This window comes from Cavia porcellus, unplaced genomic scaffold (assembly GCF_034190915.1).
Source record: "Cavia porcellus strain 051 isolate PalLab524CR breed Dunkin Hartley unplaced genomic scaffold, mCavPor4.1 scaffold_3, whole genome shotgun sequence".
Classification (NCBI taxonomy): domain Eukaryota; kingdom Metazoa; phylum Chordata; class Mammalia; order Rodentia; family Caviidae; genus Cavia; species Cavia porcellus.
In genome coordinates this window covers 115,789,634-115,806,323 of record NW_026947486.1, presented here as the reverse complement: position 1 = coordinate 115,806,323, position 16,690 = coordinate 115,789,634, and the positions used below count along the sequence as shown (strand labels likewise).

The following is a 16,690-nucleotide window of genomic DNA, read 5'->3' as shown; positions in this document are numbered from 1 at the left end:
GTGCCAGAGCTCAGCTACTTTAGGCCCCTTGAAGCCCCCTGGGGTCTCACCTGTCCTAGACCATGCAGGTGGGCATTCCGCTCCTGGCTCCCAGCACTGGGCTATTCAGACACTGCTGCCACCAGCACTTCACATGCCTGTCTGTCTGGCCTGCACGTGGTGACATAGCCTCCAGTGTGTACCCCAAGAAGCTGCTCAGCAAGGACGCAGGCTGTGCCTTTTGCAGCCATGACCAGCAGGGCTGTAGATGGCATCCAGGAGAGGCCAGCTCCCCTGCCACCCCCAACAAACAGACACCAGTCCCCTCAGGGATATGGGGGAGAGTGGGGCTCTGGCCTCAGAGCAGCCCCGTAGGTCATGACACCGGGGCCTTTCTCAGAAAGAGGGTGCAGCCTGTGCAGCTGGGCACCTGAGGAACTAGGTAGAGTCCCCTTGGCCACGCATCTTCATCCCTTGCTTCTGCACGGACACAGCCTCCAGCTGCACCTGTCTTTCTCTTGAGGATCCGCCCAGGGCAAGGGGCTGGACATGGGACAAGGACACAGGGCACCTGGAGAGGAACCTTGTGAGCCTGGTGAAGGGGCTGGGGTGGCACGGCTTGTAGGATTCAGGGGCCAGGGCTCACTGAGAAGCCAGAGGATGAGCTCGGGGAGGGGTAAGGGGTGGAGTTGGGAGTGGGGACCGGGTCCCCATAGAGCAGTAAGGTCCTCTGTTCATATGGCGGAGGAGTAGGACCATGAGCCTGTGGCACGCAAGGTCCAGGCAGGGGTCCTGGGAGCCTCTCTGTGTGGGGCAGAGCCAGGGAGGGGGTGCATGCAGGGCGGGGAAGTTCCTTCCCACAGCCATTCCTGCAAGTGGACCTCATGGGTGGGAACTCGGGTGGGTGTAGGATGGGAAGGGAATTTTCACTGAGCCGTCCAAGTGATGAGAGCAGCTGCCATCCCTGACCAGGACTCCTTCTGGAGGGCACCCGTATATTTTGGGTGCCCCCCTTTGCTGGGTACAACCCCAAGTACAACACACACACACGTGAGGGAGGGGTGCAGAGCTTTTATTGTGAGCACAGCCTCTCTGTGCACGGACTGAGGAGGAGGGTTCCCCACTAGGGTGTGGGCGCAGACTTAGGAGGGGTGCAGAGCAGCTCCTCGCTGGCCCTGGATCTCTTCTTCCTCTCTCTCCTGATCTTCCTGTCAAACAGCTCTTTCTCTCGAGGGTGCACCAGGGGCCCACGCAGAAACTTTTCCTGTGCACCGTGGTAGTCCAGCCCCTCCAGGGTGGCGATGGAGCAGATCACAGCCTCTGGTAGCAGCACCTCCATCACCAGCCTCACCTTGTCCACTGCACGCAGAGCCAGCATGGGCTCCTCAGTGCGCTCAAAGAGGCGCTGCAGGTGTCGGGCCACGAGGAGCAGCTGGTCGTCGTCCTCCAGGTAGGTCTCCATGCAGACGAGGTACCTGCGCTCTTGCAAGAAGGCCTCCAGCCAGCGAGATGGCTTCCTGCCCTGCACGATGTCCAGCAAGTGGCAGTCGGTGCCCTTGGTCTTCACGATGAAATCCACTATCTTCTGGTTGGTGCGGTCCCTCACGGCCCGGGTGCGGTCGGGCAGCAGCCTCTTGCGGGGCACCTTCAAACCCAGAGCCTGGTTGGGATGTGGCGAGTCCTCTTTCTCCTGCTCCTCCTCCTCAGAGTCCTCTAGGTCGCTGTAGTGGACCTCAGGGAAGCACAGGGGCAGCAGACCTGGTCCTCCTCGCAGAGCCCTGCGGAGGGGGTAGCTGGCGTCGGCCGCGTAGTATTCCAGGAAGGAGCCCCGGAAAGACCCTCGCGCCAGGCCTTCTCTGTAGTGGGCCACCAGGGAGAGGCACCAGGCGAGGCTGGGCCCGAAGGCCCTGCTGGCTCTGCGCACGAGCTTTGCTTTCTCCTCACAGTCCAGGGGCTTCAGCCTGCCAAGAGGCACCCGGATGCCGCTGCGCTCCCCGCACAGGTTGGCCTCGATCAAGAGCACCCTGGCCATCTGCCGGCTGAGGCTGACACTGGTGACCACTGCCGGCCAAAAGGGGTGCTCCGCGCATTTGTACCACACCACGGAGCCTCTGGCGATGGTAGCGGGGGCGCAGGTAGAGCCCAGGCTGGTGGCCTGCCCCTGGGGTGTGGGGCTGGCTCTTTGGTGCTGGTGCTGGAGCTGGGGCTGAGGCTGGGTGACAGCCTGTGAGGGCCTTGTGGACCCAGGAGCTGGCGGGCCTTCCTCCTGGCCTGCTGCCTGGAGCTTCCTTTTCCTCTGCAGGACTCGCAGCGAGCCTTGCAGCGCTGGGTCAGGGGATGTGGAGGACGCAGTCACCCCTTCCCATCCTAGTTTTGGGGAGGCTCCCAGGCCAGGGTCCTGCATACTGCACGGGAAGGTGTGGCCAGGGGAGGAAGCTGCAGCCTGGGGCCCTGGGCTGGTGTTCTGGACCTCTGTGCTCAGCCCTCTGGCTGTAGGGGGCACGACTCCTGCAGGCCGGGATGGAACACACTGCACCCCGAGTGTGCATTGGCCTCGCTTGATGTCTAGGTGACACTGGGACACGATGGCCATCATGTCCAGCTTTCCGAGGCCCTGGTACTGAGCCCCAATTCCAAAAGTTGCCGGGGCCTGTGGGCTCACACTCGTGATGCTACTGCTGGTACTGCTGGCTCGCCTCCCAGGGGGAGCAGGCGCCATGGCCTTGTGCCTCTGGCCTGTCTCCCTGCTCAGGGGAGCCTCCTTCCCCCAAGGCACTGGCATGGACCCTGAGTGTCCCCTTCTCCTACGCCGGGCCTGGGAGCCCCCTTTGTGTCTCGCTTGCTTTTGGGGAGAGTGTGGGCTTGCTTGCTCTCCAGGAACCTTCTGAGGCTCCTTGGAGGTGGGGACCTCTTGTGCATGGCGGTGCCCTCTTTCCCCCCATGGTGGGATTTCCTCCAGGGTCTCCAGGGACTTCCTAAGGACTCTCCTTTCCCCTGTTTCCTTGACCAGGGGGCCTGGGGCCTTCCAGTCTGCCCCTTCCTGGGGGACCATGGCTTTCATGTCCAAATCACTCAAAGATTTGCATCGGTGCTGTGGATCTTGTACCCCTCAGGAGTCCTTGGATCTCTCGCTGCTGCCTCCACCACAGCACGGCCTCCAACCTCCGTTTCCAGGAGATCCTGGATCTAAGGAAGAAAGTGCCAAGGACTTCAGTACACAGGAGTCACCTGATGACACAGAACACAGGGAGAGGACTGCTAGGTGCACTGACCCCTCGCCTGGACCTGCTGGTGCATGCCAGGAAACATGCGAGAGATGCTTCATGTCCCCCCAGCCCAGAGTCCAGACACACATGTTTGTCTCCTGAGGACACAAGACAGCCTTAGGTTACTAGGAGTTGTGCCATGAGTAAAGGGACGTCCTTAATTAAGGGAGCAGGGAACAGAGTTGTGACACTGAGGGTTCGAAACAGAAACACTTTGGGATCTCAGCTATACACACGCAGGTGACAGCTCCGCACACAACAGGTGTGGCTGCAGGACAAGATGGGGCTGGGGACACAATGGCTAACGGTGTGTTCCACCAGCCCTTCATGAAGAGACACCAGTGTCTCTCACACCCAGAAGGACGGGACCCCACCACGCCTGACACAGACCGCACGTGTGAGCACACACACATACACACCCACACAGGGACGGTAGCCACCTACTTGTCCCAATATGATACTGCTACAGTTACTCTTTGCCTCACGTCTGTCACTATCTCTGGGAAGTGTGCCTGCCTCGTGAAGGCAGGAGTGGTTTGTTGTGGTCGTCACAGAGACCGGAATGTCCGTGCTGCCCGTGTTCTCTGGGAACCAGGAAGCTCGGATGCACACTGACAGGCGTGTGCTGCTCTCCTCCTCCGTCAGCTGCACAGTGCCCACCCCAGTGACGGACGGGGAGGGAAGGACGGGACGCTCCGCTGCCCCATCTCCCGGAATGGGATTGTGGGGGTGGGTGTTGGGGATGGAATGTAAGAGGACAGCACACTCTGCTCTCCCCTGTGAGGCAGATGCAGCTCATGGGTCCCACAAAATCCACTTTCCCTCCCAGGCAGGACATGGGCAGTCGGCTGCATTTGTGTGTATGTCATCCAGGCGCCCTTGGCATGTAAAGGCGCCTGCAGGCTGGACATGGGCAGCTGTACCCCAGAGGAAGGCACTGTTACAGCTGGTGTGGGGGCAGCACCAGAGGACCCGGGTGTACATGGGGACCTGGGCGTGACGACTGGGTCCTGAGCGCCCATTGGTGGCTGTGAAGGGGGAGGTGCTCGTGCCCTGGACCTGGCTCAGCAGGGAGGGGAGCAGGAACCCCCACAGATGTGAGGTCTGCTGGGCAGGCAATGCTGAGGCCCTGGGTCCCTGCAGAGCCAGATCCCAGGAAGGCCTCCTCTGGCCGGGACCCAGCAGTCACTTCCCTCCCCTATTCCCAAAGGAGCCTTTTCCGGAGGCCCTCCTGGGAGACCTGGAATTCCCTGCTCAACAGTAAGTGCATATGCATGGGCCCAGCAAAAAGGCTCCTGGAGCAGGAGGAGGTTTGGTGGAAAAAGGCTTCCAGGAAGAGGTGGCAGGTGACCCACTACGTGAAGCACAGGCCATGTCCCAAAGGGAGAAGAATTCGGTGGGCTTTTCATGGCAAAAGAACCTGGGTTCGGAAAGCTGATAGTCGAGGGGGCTCTTCAGCAAGGGAGATGCAGGCGCGGTCCCTGGAGATGTGCATGCTTCCACTGCCAGTGGTAAAGTGGCAAAGTTTCTGGACAAATAGGGTTTGCCAGTGGAGGAAGAGATCTTGCTCTCTGAGGCACTGTCTTCTTAAGGGTGTAGTGGAGCGGTCTTAGGTTTGTATGTCACCAGGGGACTTGGGACTGCAGAGTTTCAATGGGTAGAAATGGAACCTCAGGGGCAGAGGGCACGGCCTGACTGCACTGCATGCTCTCTTGGAAAACAGGCTGAGAGCCTTGTGAGGCAAAGCACAGGTTTTCAGAGACATCTGGGTGCTGTAAAGACCCAGTTCACACCATGGGGCACCAGCCAGGGAAGGCCCCCACTCCTCTTCCCATTAGGACCGAGCACTCTAATGATGCCCGACTTTGCTTTCCACACTGAGCTTCCATAACCTGCATGGGAGCTCTTCATCTGCAACCAGCTGCAGCCATGCCAGAGATGCCCCAATGGTCGAGGAGCGCTGGGTCACCCTAAGTCTTGCACTGAGCACACAATAAGAAGCACAACGGTTTCTCTGCACCTGCGTAATGTGATGGGCACTTGCATATGTGGTCGTAGACCAGTCTTCCTTCTGCATCTAGTGTATTCTACTCCAGGTGGCTGTGGGCCTAGGCTCCTCGTGCCTCTGCTGTATTCCGTCCATGTGGCTGTGGGCCAGGGTTCCTCATGCACCTGCCATATTCTAATCCACTGTGGTTGTGGGCAGGGCTCTTCCTGCATCTGTTGTATTCTACTCCATGTGGCTGTGGGCCTGGCCTCCTCGTGGATTAGCTGTATTCTATTCCATGTGACTTTGGACCAAGGCTTATCATGCATCTGCTCTATTCTACTCCATGTGGCTGTTGTGCCGGGCTCCTCATGCACCTGCTGTATAGTATGCCATGTGGCTGTGGGCCTGGGCTCCTCCTGCATCTTCTGTATTCTCTTCAATGTACCTGTGGGCCAGGGCTCCTTCTGCATGTGCTCAATTCTACTCCATGTGGCTGTGGTTCCAGGCTCCGCGTGCATCTGCTCTATTCTACTCCATGTGGCTACAGGCCTGGACTTCTTGTGGATTAGCTGTATTCTACTCCATGTGACTGTTCACCAAGGCTCATCCTGCATCTGCTGTATTCCACTCCATGTGGCTGTGGGCCAGGGCTCCTCATGCATCTGCTCTATTCTACTCCATGTGTCTGTGGCCAGCCCTCCTTGTGCATCTGCTGTATTCTACTCCATTTGACAGTGTGCACTGGCTCCTCTTGAATCTGCTGTTTTCTCCCTCATGTGGCTGTAGACCAGGCCTCCTTGTCATTCTGCTGTGTTCTACTCCATGTGGCTGTGGTCCAGTGTTCCTAGTGCATCTGCTGTGTTATACTCCATGCGGCTGTGGGCCCGGGTTCCTCGTGCATCTGCTGTGTTATACTCCATGTGGCTGTGGCCAGTGCTCCTCATACATGTGCTGTGTTGTATTACATGTAGCTGTGGCCCCGGTCTCCTTCTGCATCTGCTGTATTGTACTCCATGTGGCTATGGGCTAGGGCTCATCCTGCATCTGATGTATTCTGCTCCATGTGGCTCTTGGATTGTGCTCCTCGTGCATCTTCTGTACTCTACTCCATGTGGCTGTTGGCCAGGGATCCTCGTTCATCTCTTACTCTACTCCATGTGGCTGTGGAAAAGGGATCCTCGTGCATCTGCTGTACTCTACCCCATGTGCCTTAGGGCCCGGGCTCCCTGTGCACCCGCTGTGTTCTACTCCATGTGGCTGTGGGCTCAGGCTCCTGGCGCATCTGCTGTACTCTACTCCATGTGGTGGTGGACCAGGGCTCCTCATCCATCTGCTGTATTCTACTCCATTTGGCTGTGGTCAGGGCTCTTCGTGTATCTGCTGTATTGTACACCATGTGGCTGTGGGCCTGGTCTCCTCGTGCACCTGCTGTACTATATTCCGTGTGGCTGTGGGCCCAGGCTCCTCATGAATCTGCTGTATTCTCCTACATGTGGCTGTGGCGGAGTAGAAAGTGTCTTGGACTGGGTTACTTTGCCCCAACCAAAGTCTTTGAAGCCAGTTAGAAGCAACCTATCTTCTTAGTTAGGGAAACATAAGCTGAGAATAGTCACATTGGCCCAGCGCATTATTAGAAGAAAAGCAGCTGGACCCAGGCAGTCGAGGCTGACTGAAGGTAGCAGGGCAGCTATGTGACAGGCAGCAAGAGCACAGTCACAGGCCTCTAACTGATCTCAAGCTTTTACCAGGAAATATCTGTAAGTTTGCTGTTTTATAACTGTGCCTTGACTAATCCTATCATTGTGCCCCAATGTTCACCCCTGTTTTGTTTATAGAGGAGCGTCTTCTTCAGTTCCCTCAGTACTACGGAGCTGGTAAAGAGAGGTAACTTGCAAAAGAGTGAGCTAGAGGTGTATAGTTTTAAAGTATTCAGACAGGAAGCATGTCAGAATGTGGATAACATAGGCCTAGAAAAACTGCCAGGAGGGACACGTACAGGGTCTTGTTGAGCTGCATAAACAGAGGTCAGGTGCCAGAAAAGCAAGGGCATGGAGATTCATTTTGGTGCCAGCAAACACTTGATGTAACCCATCAGCACAACAAAGTTTCAGGGGGAGTGGACTGCCAGAGAGCCTGAGGGGATGGTCAACATATCTGTACAGTCAGCAGAAGCTTTGAGGCCCTTAATGAAACCTAAAAAGTAGGAAGTGTTTCCCCAAACCACTGTTGGGTGAGGCTGGAACCAGGGATCAGGAGAACCAGTTGAGCTCTGTTTAGAATTATTTGGGGTAAGATCTAAAGCTCGATAGAAAAGGACTGAGAGAACAACACAGAGGCAACAGTTTTTGGTTAGGTCTGGGTTTACAGCTGGGATGATCCAGTGGGTGCCAGTAAGCAGATGCAGGAGTACAGCAGTCAGGGGGCCCCGTATAATCTGTAATGGCTGCAGGGGTCAATGGAAACAGCGGGGGTCTTGGAGAAGGAATCTTCATGTGATACAGGGGTTCCAAGGGGATTTAGACCTTTATAAGTCTTAAAGAAAGAAGTAGGCCCTGCACACTGACCTGGATTCTTATTCAGAGCTCTGATGTCCAGTCTCTAACAGAAAGATCTGGAATCACATACTTTTAAGGGTTTCAAATTCCTCTCCTGCAGGTTAAACTAGAATGAAGCACAGTGACAAGAACATCTTTGGTTTCTCCCCAGTCTATAACAATGCCATTTGGACAGAATCCAGATGCAAAGGAGACAGGCAATGTTTTATTTTTAACCTATCGCCATTCTGGGCACACAGCTCATTATTGGAATGATATTCTCATACCCAATTGTCTAAGATACTTTTTACACATAGCTAAAACAAAATACCTGGCACCCAAAGTTAGGGAAGGAAAGGTTTATTTCTTGCAGTTCTTGAAGGTTTCAGTCCATACTCAGTTGACTCCAAGCAGCAGGGTGGCATGGCAGACTGCCATTTGTGGCTGCTGCAAACAGCAAGGGGCAAACTGAGAAGAGAAAGAGAGAGAGAGAGAGAGAGAGAGAGAGAGAGAGAGAGAGAGAGAGAGAGACCTTCTTCCCGCCATTACATTTTATCCTGGCTCCACCCTAGGTGGGTGTAGCACTCACACCACCAATTCCAGCGCTAGACATTCAACCAATCACAAATGTACAATTGCATGAGGCTTGGGGGCCACTGACATAAATCATGACACCAATCTAATCCTCCATAACCTGAGGAATAAAGGAGGTTTCTGAAGTCTGGAAAGCTAGCCTGTATTAGGCATGCATCAAAATACAGATCTACTTTAGGTTGTAAGGAGTCCCATCTGCTCTGGTTAAGTATTGTTACAGGACTTAAAATTTTAATTTTAACCTGGAATCTTCAGTGTTCCAAATTTTATATATATCTAGGAGGTTAAAATAGATCATCTATAGGACCATCATTTTTACTTTGTTTGTAGACAGGTGAAGGTAATCATCCCAAGAATTATGCTTATATAACAGAGGAAAAAGACAGGTGTTCTATGGGGCTCCTAGCCTGCCAGAGTTGTGAACCACGTAATGCTAACAAACACTGAGGTCAACAGGGGATATGGAACCAGAAACCAAGCAGAAGAAGAATACATTGGATCTATAACTTAGCAAAACAAATTTAGATACCTGGTTCAGTAGTTACACCGATGTAGGAGTGAAGGTGATTTTGTGGGGGAAGTTTCCAATCCTCTGAGGATACAGCTCAGGGTCCTGTAATAAGCACTAAAATTAGTGAGAAAGGGGGAATCAAAACCCAATCAGGGTAACAGAACATCAGTCAATCAGGACAGGTACTCCAGAGGGCAATGGCTATTCAATGTTCAACTATGCATTGACCTGTCAGCTCCCGAGGCAACAGGAGCAAGGCTTTGAGTGTGTTGTCTCTGCAGAGTGGTCTTCAAGAGTTTTGTCCCATCTGGACAGGCCTTCCAACAGTCGTCAGGATGAGCCCGGTTGCTCCTGAAGCAGCGAATCCAGGGCTGGATCTCTGTAATTTCTGAACTGCCCTATCTGTCATTTTGAGCTGCCCAAGTCGGCAGCAGAGCATCAGCCCCCTAAAGCTGGCCCAGCTGTCTGTATACACATGTAGTGGGTCTTCTTATGTACCACCAGCAAATACTTTGTCTTTAACACTGCCCATTGGCCTAACCTGCCCTCTTTGTCTCCAAACCAGAATACTTCTGTACTGGGCTGGACAGCATCTGCCGTCTGTTGTGGGAGTGGGTCATAGCTACAGCCATCAAGATATCCAGCTTCAGCTAGAGACCTCTCTTCCCCTTTTGTGTAGGGACTAGAGCCCAAGTCCAGCAGTCCTATTTGCCAGGTGGGTTCTTGGATTGTGTACATCATGGGTCTCACAAATGTTGCCAGTTCAGCTGCCAACAGGCTAGCTGAGAGGGAGGCCTGCTCTTGTAGGTATGTATGTCAAAATGTGCGAGCGGGGGCCTGTGCCATTTAATTCTTGGGATGGGCTGTTGCCAGCCATATTCCTATTCCTGCTGAGTCAAAGTCAGAGTGGCTAGACTGCCAGGGACCAAAGCTCTGAATCCCAGCCAAGGCAGCACTCTCTGGACTGCAGTCTAGTCAGTACCCCATCCCCTTTAAAGGAAGCAGAAAAACCCCTGCCGCCCTTTTATTACAAAGCCACTAATGCCATTCTGGGGTCCCCACCGTTATGACCTCATCTAACCCTAATCACTTCTCAGGGTTCCACCTCCAAAGCCCTCCAACATAGGACCTTGGAACAATATTTTCAGTACCTAAATTTTAGGGAGATGCATTCAAATATGGTAGGAAAATGGCTAACGAGAAAAGGCTAGTTAATGCCTGGAGTTGTGAAACACACCTTTTCCATACATTCGTGGTTTTCTGTTACAAGGATAAATTCTTGCCACAGAAATCTACTTCTCCTAGTCAGAGAAAGAGTGGGAGTAACTGACTCATTTCAAAAAAATAGGAACAAATTTCATTCTTATCAAATCAAATGTTTCCAAATAAACTTTGCATATGTTGTATGAGAAAAAGCCTCATTATAAAACACAAAGGATAAGAATTCTCTTCACAAGGTACATGAATATACAGTGGATTTCCACACTGAGACTTAATAATAACCTGTAAGTAAAACTTTCCTGAGTGCCCAATCTCAAAAATGATATGTACTATTTAAACCATCAGCAATTTAGTGTGAACATATGCTAATTAGACATCTTTATGCTAAGGAAAGGTGTCATAAAGCAGTAGAACATATTTGATTGAGTGACTGTAAATTTCTCTCAAATGACACATTCACATGTCGATGTCACACAATTGGTATTTGCCTTAGTCATTTTTCTGGATGAGATAAAGCAGTCTAAACTATTGTGGTGTGCAAACACACAATTCTGTAAGATTTCCTGTGAGTATACCTAAAATAGACTGTGTCTCTTTTCCTTGTTTCCTTTAGGAGTAAGTATAACATTGCATGCTCCTGGATTCTAACCTCAGATATACTGAGACCAAACCCAAATAAAGTTATTGTTAAGGATTCCCTGGTAGTACTGGAGAAAAAATTATGCATTTTTGTCAAATGTTGAAAGCATCTTCCAGACAGGTTTGGAAATGCTGCTGTCACTGCAATTTCTAAGCCCCATCTGATTTGTTCAGCTCATTTTCTGGATGGTTCCTATACTGAGAATGAGCTTTCTTCCTTCAAAGTGTAGTAAACAAAAGAGGCATAAATGACATTTTTCAAAGAACACCATTGTCCACCTGCCTCTAGGAAATAAAAGAAAATATTAAGCATTTATTTATATAATATTCATGTAAAAATTATCCATATTTCAACAAATAAATGTTATAATGGTTAAATCAATCCTTAATTTTTATTTTAAATGTATTGTACATACACTTTACGTCATCGTTTTGTTTACAAGATAGTCAGTTCATTTCTAAATTCTCTTTGTCGACCAACGAAACAGCTCTCAGTACTCTTTTCTCTAAAACACAAGGACACATGATTAGAGCCCAAAATTTCTCACTTATATCACCACTGTGAGCAGCTTCATTTTCAAAAGCATCCAGATTAAATTCCAGTGACAGTTATTATGTACTTTTCCACACAAAAATATGGTATACACTACATGAAGATAAAAAAATATCTGCTAAAGAAACAGAAATGTTCCATTTGACTCCAGTAACACCATAACAGGGAGTACAACTCACTGTTACCACAGCACAGGTAACTGATGAAGGCAAGAGTGAGCAAATAAAGAAAGTGTGTAAGTTTCATATGAAATGCCACAGTCTTGAAATCCATTGTGGAACCTCCAAAATATGAGGCACTCAAACATGTATTAATGATTCATAGGCAACATAACTTGACTTCTCCAGAGCAAGTAGACTCATCCATAGTGTCACCCCACTCAGTCATGTGAAATAAACTTTGGGACTTGAATCTCTGATATTTACTCAGCAAATAGTGAGTTAGTACCTACCATATAAAAGTCAGTGCGAGGGACCCCCTGCAATTGGCTATGTCGGGACAGCTGGAATCCTCATGTAGGGTTAGATTAGGGAGCTGGGACCCTTTTAAGAGAGAAAGGAAGGACCTTTGGCATCCCAGCAAACAGCCCAGCTGACTACCTGTGGTTCTGAAACATGCTTCAGAGTTGTTGTCCCAAGCCCACAGTCTGTGGTTTTGACATCTGCCTGTGTACCAGCGACCCTGTTTCTCCTAGCGCAGGTTGCCATGTCTAACCAAATTCCTTTATCAGCCTACAAGACCAAACTCCCAGAAACAAACTCAAAAGACAATCAAGTTTTGCCCCTCAAGGCAGTGGAGATGGGACTCCTACCCCATAAAACAGGACCACCACCCCAGATTCAGCCATGACTCGCCCCCCCCCCTTCTCCTCTGAACCCTTTCTTGCAACACCTGCAATAGTTTTTCTTCACACTGGTCTACTCTGGCTCTGCTTCTTTCTTAGTTGGAAAGAGAGAAGAGCCCAGTGAAGGTGAGTCCAGGGACCTCTAGTCTTGCAGACCTACCAGATTTCACAAAAATTGGGGGCTTGCCCGAGGACAGGAGACCACCAAGACCACCGGACATGGTCAGGATCCCCAACATAAATGGGAGTGGGTGTGAGAGGGCACTCTGTCCTCTTCTTGGCCCACTTTCCAGAGTCACCCCACCACTACGGCCTAGCATAGTGGGCATCTTCTGGCTGAGCCCATTTGGGGAACTAGGGGATCCCAGTATGCAGGAGGATTGAGTGCAATCTCCGGCCAGTGAGGAGACTCAGACTTTACCCTTGTATGGCTTAATGGTGGATCCACTTAAGTGGCCCAGTTAGACTGAGAGTCTGTGACTGGGAGGAGAAGAAAGAAAGGACACCCAAAAAATCCCAGAGGTCTCTCTGCCCACAGCTTTAGGCAACGCTTCCTTTAGATTGTTTCTAATTTTTTTGTTTTCAAGTATAGAGACGTATTAGGGCAAGTTTTCCCAGAATGAATCGCAGAAAGCTAAATAATAGCAACATTATGACCTTGAGTAGTTACATTTAGCACTAGAATTTAGAAGAAATCCTGTTTCAAACCTGTACAATAATCAATCAAGCTTTTCATAAGATATCAGAATTATTTAGAGATAAGTGTTTTACACACTTCTGTATGCACATGTGTATATTAATTACCCTAAAATTTAAAAATAGCCATTAATAAAATAGGCTTTCTGGGCCATTCCAATTAGCTTGAAAGAGAGACATTTTAACATGAATTTGAACTAATTATGTAAAACATTCTGTGTTCAACAAAGTAGACCAAGATACAAAAGGGAATGCACACTATTTCGCTGAATCTTAGGGTACACGTGGATGGATCAGAGGTCTGTATCTCTGAGAACAATTTGGGAGGTTAGCATGTGACAGCAGATAATCTTCAGTTCCCAAATTCTTGGCTCTTGGCATACTTTTTTTATTCTGTTCTACAGCTGGGCCCCTGTTATAATTGTATGTTGCCATGTAAATTGTTTTTCAATAGTATTAAATCAAGTATATCATGAAATGCTCAAAAAATAGTGGAGGAGTGGAGTTCACATCCTAACCCATTACTACTCCATTATAAACAGATGGCAGGACATGAGCTATGACTGAACTGTTAAGGAAGTATCATGTTGGGAGCCGCGGCCGACACTGGTCGCCTTACTTGGCGGACGTAGGGCCTGTGGGTGGGAGCGGAGCCTGAGCTAGATTGCCCCTCCCATCGAGTGAGCCAAGTTGGCGCCTGCTTCCTGCCCCCTGATTGCCCTGGCGACTTAAACAACCCGCTCTGTAAGATAGTCTGCCTAGCAACAACTGATGTTAGCCAGTCAGCCCGCATCGCGCGCTTTAAACTGATTGGCTACTGTTACCCTATAAAAGTGAATGCCTCTCCCGCCACGGGAGGAAGCACAGAGGAAGCACAGAGAGAGATAGAGAAAGTCCACCGGCGAGAAAGGGCTGGTGACAGAGCGGAGGCCTCGCGGGGCCCACGCGGAGACAAATAAAGGCAAGGTTGCACACCGCCAGACTTTGTCGTGTGTCTTTCCTGCCGGCCGGGAGCGACCCCGACATTTGGTGACCCGCACGGGGACTGATCAACCCCGAGACACGGTGGTGGTGTGCAACGCTCCAGCGTGGTGCTGCCGGACAGGTGAGTTGGGGATAAGCCTGGGCTCTGGGTGGCGCGCACCTACAGGGCTTTTAGACTCCCCTCAGGCTCACGCGTAGGTGACGGGTTCTTTAAGTCACACGCGGTGAGTAACAGCCCTTAGAGGTTAAAAATGGGTAATTTACCGAGCGCAGAGGCGCGGCCCTTGGTAAAGGCCCTTAGGAAGCTTTTAAAAGCTAGAGACCTCAGGGTAGGTCAAAAAACACTGAAACTATTCATAGCAGAGGTAGATAGGGTGGCTTCCTGGTTTTTACCCACAGGGCATTTAAACCTGCCGTCATGGGAGAAGTTAGGCGGGGACCTCGCCTCGGCGGAATTGGGAGGCAATATTTCGCCGGCTATTCGCCCCCTGTGGGAAATGATACATGCGTGCCTTGACTCCTATGCCGAGTTGCACCGCGAATTGTGTGCGTGCGCCGCTCGAAAAAAGCAGAGAGAGGAAAAAGGACCCCCGAGCGCTCTCTGGCGGGGAGGAGATAGAGAGCCATCCGCTCCGCCCTGGAGCTCTTCTCCAGAAGCGGCTCCCCGCCGAGAGGCCGCTACAGGGAACCCTCCCTTCTCTCAGCCGGCACAGGAAGTGACGCCCCGTTCCACTCTGTCGCGACCGCCGTCCTATGACGTTGCGCCGCGGGGCAGACGGTATTTTCATGGGCGGCTACTCTGCCGAGCAGGCTGAGAAAAACGCCGGTCGAGGAAACGGGGGCTGGGGATTTAGCTCAGCGGCATAAGCGCCTGCCTTGCAAGCAGGCAGTCATGAGTTCGATCCCTGGTACCGATAAAAAAAAAAAAAAAAAAAAAAAAAAAAAAACGAAAAAGACCAAAAATAAAAAAAATAAAAAATAAAAAACAAAAAGGGGGAGTAAGCCAAGGCCTGCCTCCAAAGGCGCGGTTATCTATGGCATGACAATGGATGGGTCCGGATCTGGTGGTTAGCTGGAACCGAGGCGCGGTTTGTGTTTTTCCGCAGGAACCGAGACGAAAACCACTGTGGGTCCCAGAGAGGTTGACGCGACAAGTCCCTCTACTAAAGATCAGGCCTGTTCCACCAGAGGCCAACCGCAGACCCAACAACAAGATGAGCCCTAAAAGAACTGCAGGACAATCCCTTTTTGGGGAGCCTGGAATGGCTTGCTCCCCTATGTTTTACCATTGTTAGGTCCCCTGTGCTCCTTGCTTCTGCTATTACTTGTAGGACCATTCTTGCTCCGATGGGTTACATCATTTATTAATGGGCGCCTTGCGGCAGCCCGGCATCAAGTACGCCTGGTTGCCCATGCGGCCCTGGCAGCAGCCCGTGATGGGCACAATGACCCCCAGGCTTACGCATGGCTCGCTTGACTGGCCTACGACCGGGTCTAGGTGTGGCGGGTCTTCCGCACTCCTTCCCTATTGACACCACACAGCAGGGTAGGTGAGTCAATGACGGGTAAGAGCGTGCCTCCCCAGCACGACTCGACCTAAGCCAGGCCCTACCCCATACTGCACGAAAGCCGCTGGATTACTAGAATCTGCCCAGATCTAGATGCCTCTCCGAGGGGATCACACGGAGGGGCATGAGTGCATGCCTATGTGCATCCAGGTTCCATCCAGTTCACTCCTGGCCCTGGAAAAAGGACGAGGGTCTCAAGGCCTTGGCGGACCCGGGGGCGGCCGACCAGGGTCCAAGCCAAGGGCCTACGGTGGGCCTCAACACAGGGCATAAGCCTCTGCACTCGATCCAGGGCGGGCTGCGATGCATACATTCATTCAAAGTAAATAAAATAGGGGGAGATGTTGGGAGCCGCGGCCGACACTGGTCGCCTTACTTGGCGGACGTAGGGCCTGTGGGTGGGAGCGGAGCCTGAGCTAGATTGCCCCTCCCATCGAGTGAGCCAAGTTGGCGCCTGCTTCCTGCCCCCTGATTGCCCTGGCGACTTAAACAACCCGCTCTGTAAGATAGTCTGCCTAGCAACAACTGATGTTAGCCAGTCAGCCCGCATCGCGCGCTTTAAACTGATTGGCTACTGTTACCCTATAAAAGTGAATGCCTCTCCCGCCACGGGAGGAAGCACAGAGGAAGCACAGAGAGAGATAGAGAAAGTCCACCGGCGAGAAAGGGCTGGTGACAGAGCGGAGGCCTCGCGGGGCCCACGCGGAGACAAATAAAGGCAAGGTTGCACACCGCCAGACTTTGTCGTGTGTCTTTCCTGCCGGCCGGGAGCGACCCCGACAGTATCACACAGTGTTTTCTGCAGTCCAGGCCCCTGCCAACCCTACACTAAACTTCCCTCATTTTTATGAATGCCCAGTCACAACTTCTCTGCCTTTGGAGGACTCTCTCTTCATTGCTCACCCTCAATAGCCTGCCATGACCCAGCAACCTCTTGAATGGGACATGTTTCCCCCTCCATTTCTCTGTCCTTACTTTATTAGCCCCAGCTTAAATTATATGGTTTGCTATCTGATCTCCATCCCTCCATAGACAGTCTGCACCCTCCTTGCTGGGCTAAACCCCAATCCTGGAAAAGTCAACTTTCCATCACTCAGCCACCGGGATGTAATTGGACTTTATTAAACTCCTTAAGCCCATGATGTGAACTGAACTATATTTGGATGTAGTCCGCTGCTACTCAGTGGAATGGCCCACTCAGGAAAACACTACCACGCCCTCATATTCACCATAAAGGCAGTGCCTGTTCCGCTTCCAAACTCTGAACTGAGGGCCTTGTTATCCTGGGAAAGATGCAGAAGCAGTTCAGAT

At 51.6% G+C, this 16,690-nt stretch overlaps 1 protein-coding gene across 1 annotated transcript; it reads right to left on the bottom strand.

Annotated features, from left to right (window-relative positions):
- Nucleotides 1-1,034: 1,034 nt before the first annotated feature.
- Nucleotides 1,035-3,031, bottom strand: LOC100723585 (PWWP domain-containing DNA repair factor 4-like). The gene has a single exon (XM_063245607.1). It carries the CDS (start codon nt 3,029-3,031, stop codon nt 1,103-1,105), a length of 1,929 nt encoding a protein of 642 aa, XP_063101677.1. The 3' UTR covers nt 1,035-1,102.
- Between the last annotated feature and the right edge of the window lie 13,659 nt (nt 3,032-16,690).

Bases quoted from the DNA above. Each gene is read 5' to 3' on its own strand.
- LOC100723585 (XM_063245607.1), bottom strand. From the start codon at position 3,031: ATGGTCCCCCAGGAAGGGGCAGACTGGAAGGCCCCAGGCCCCCTGGTC.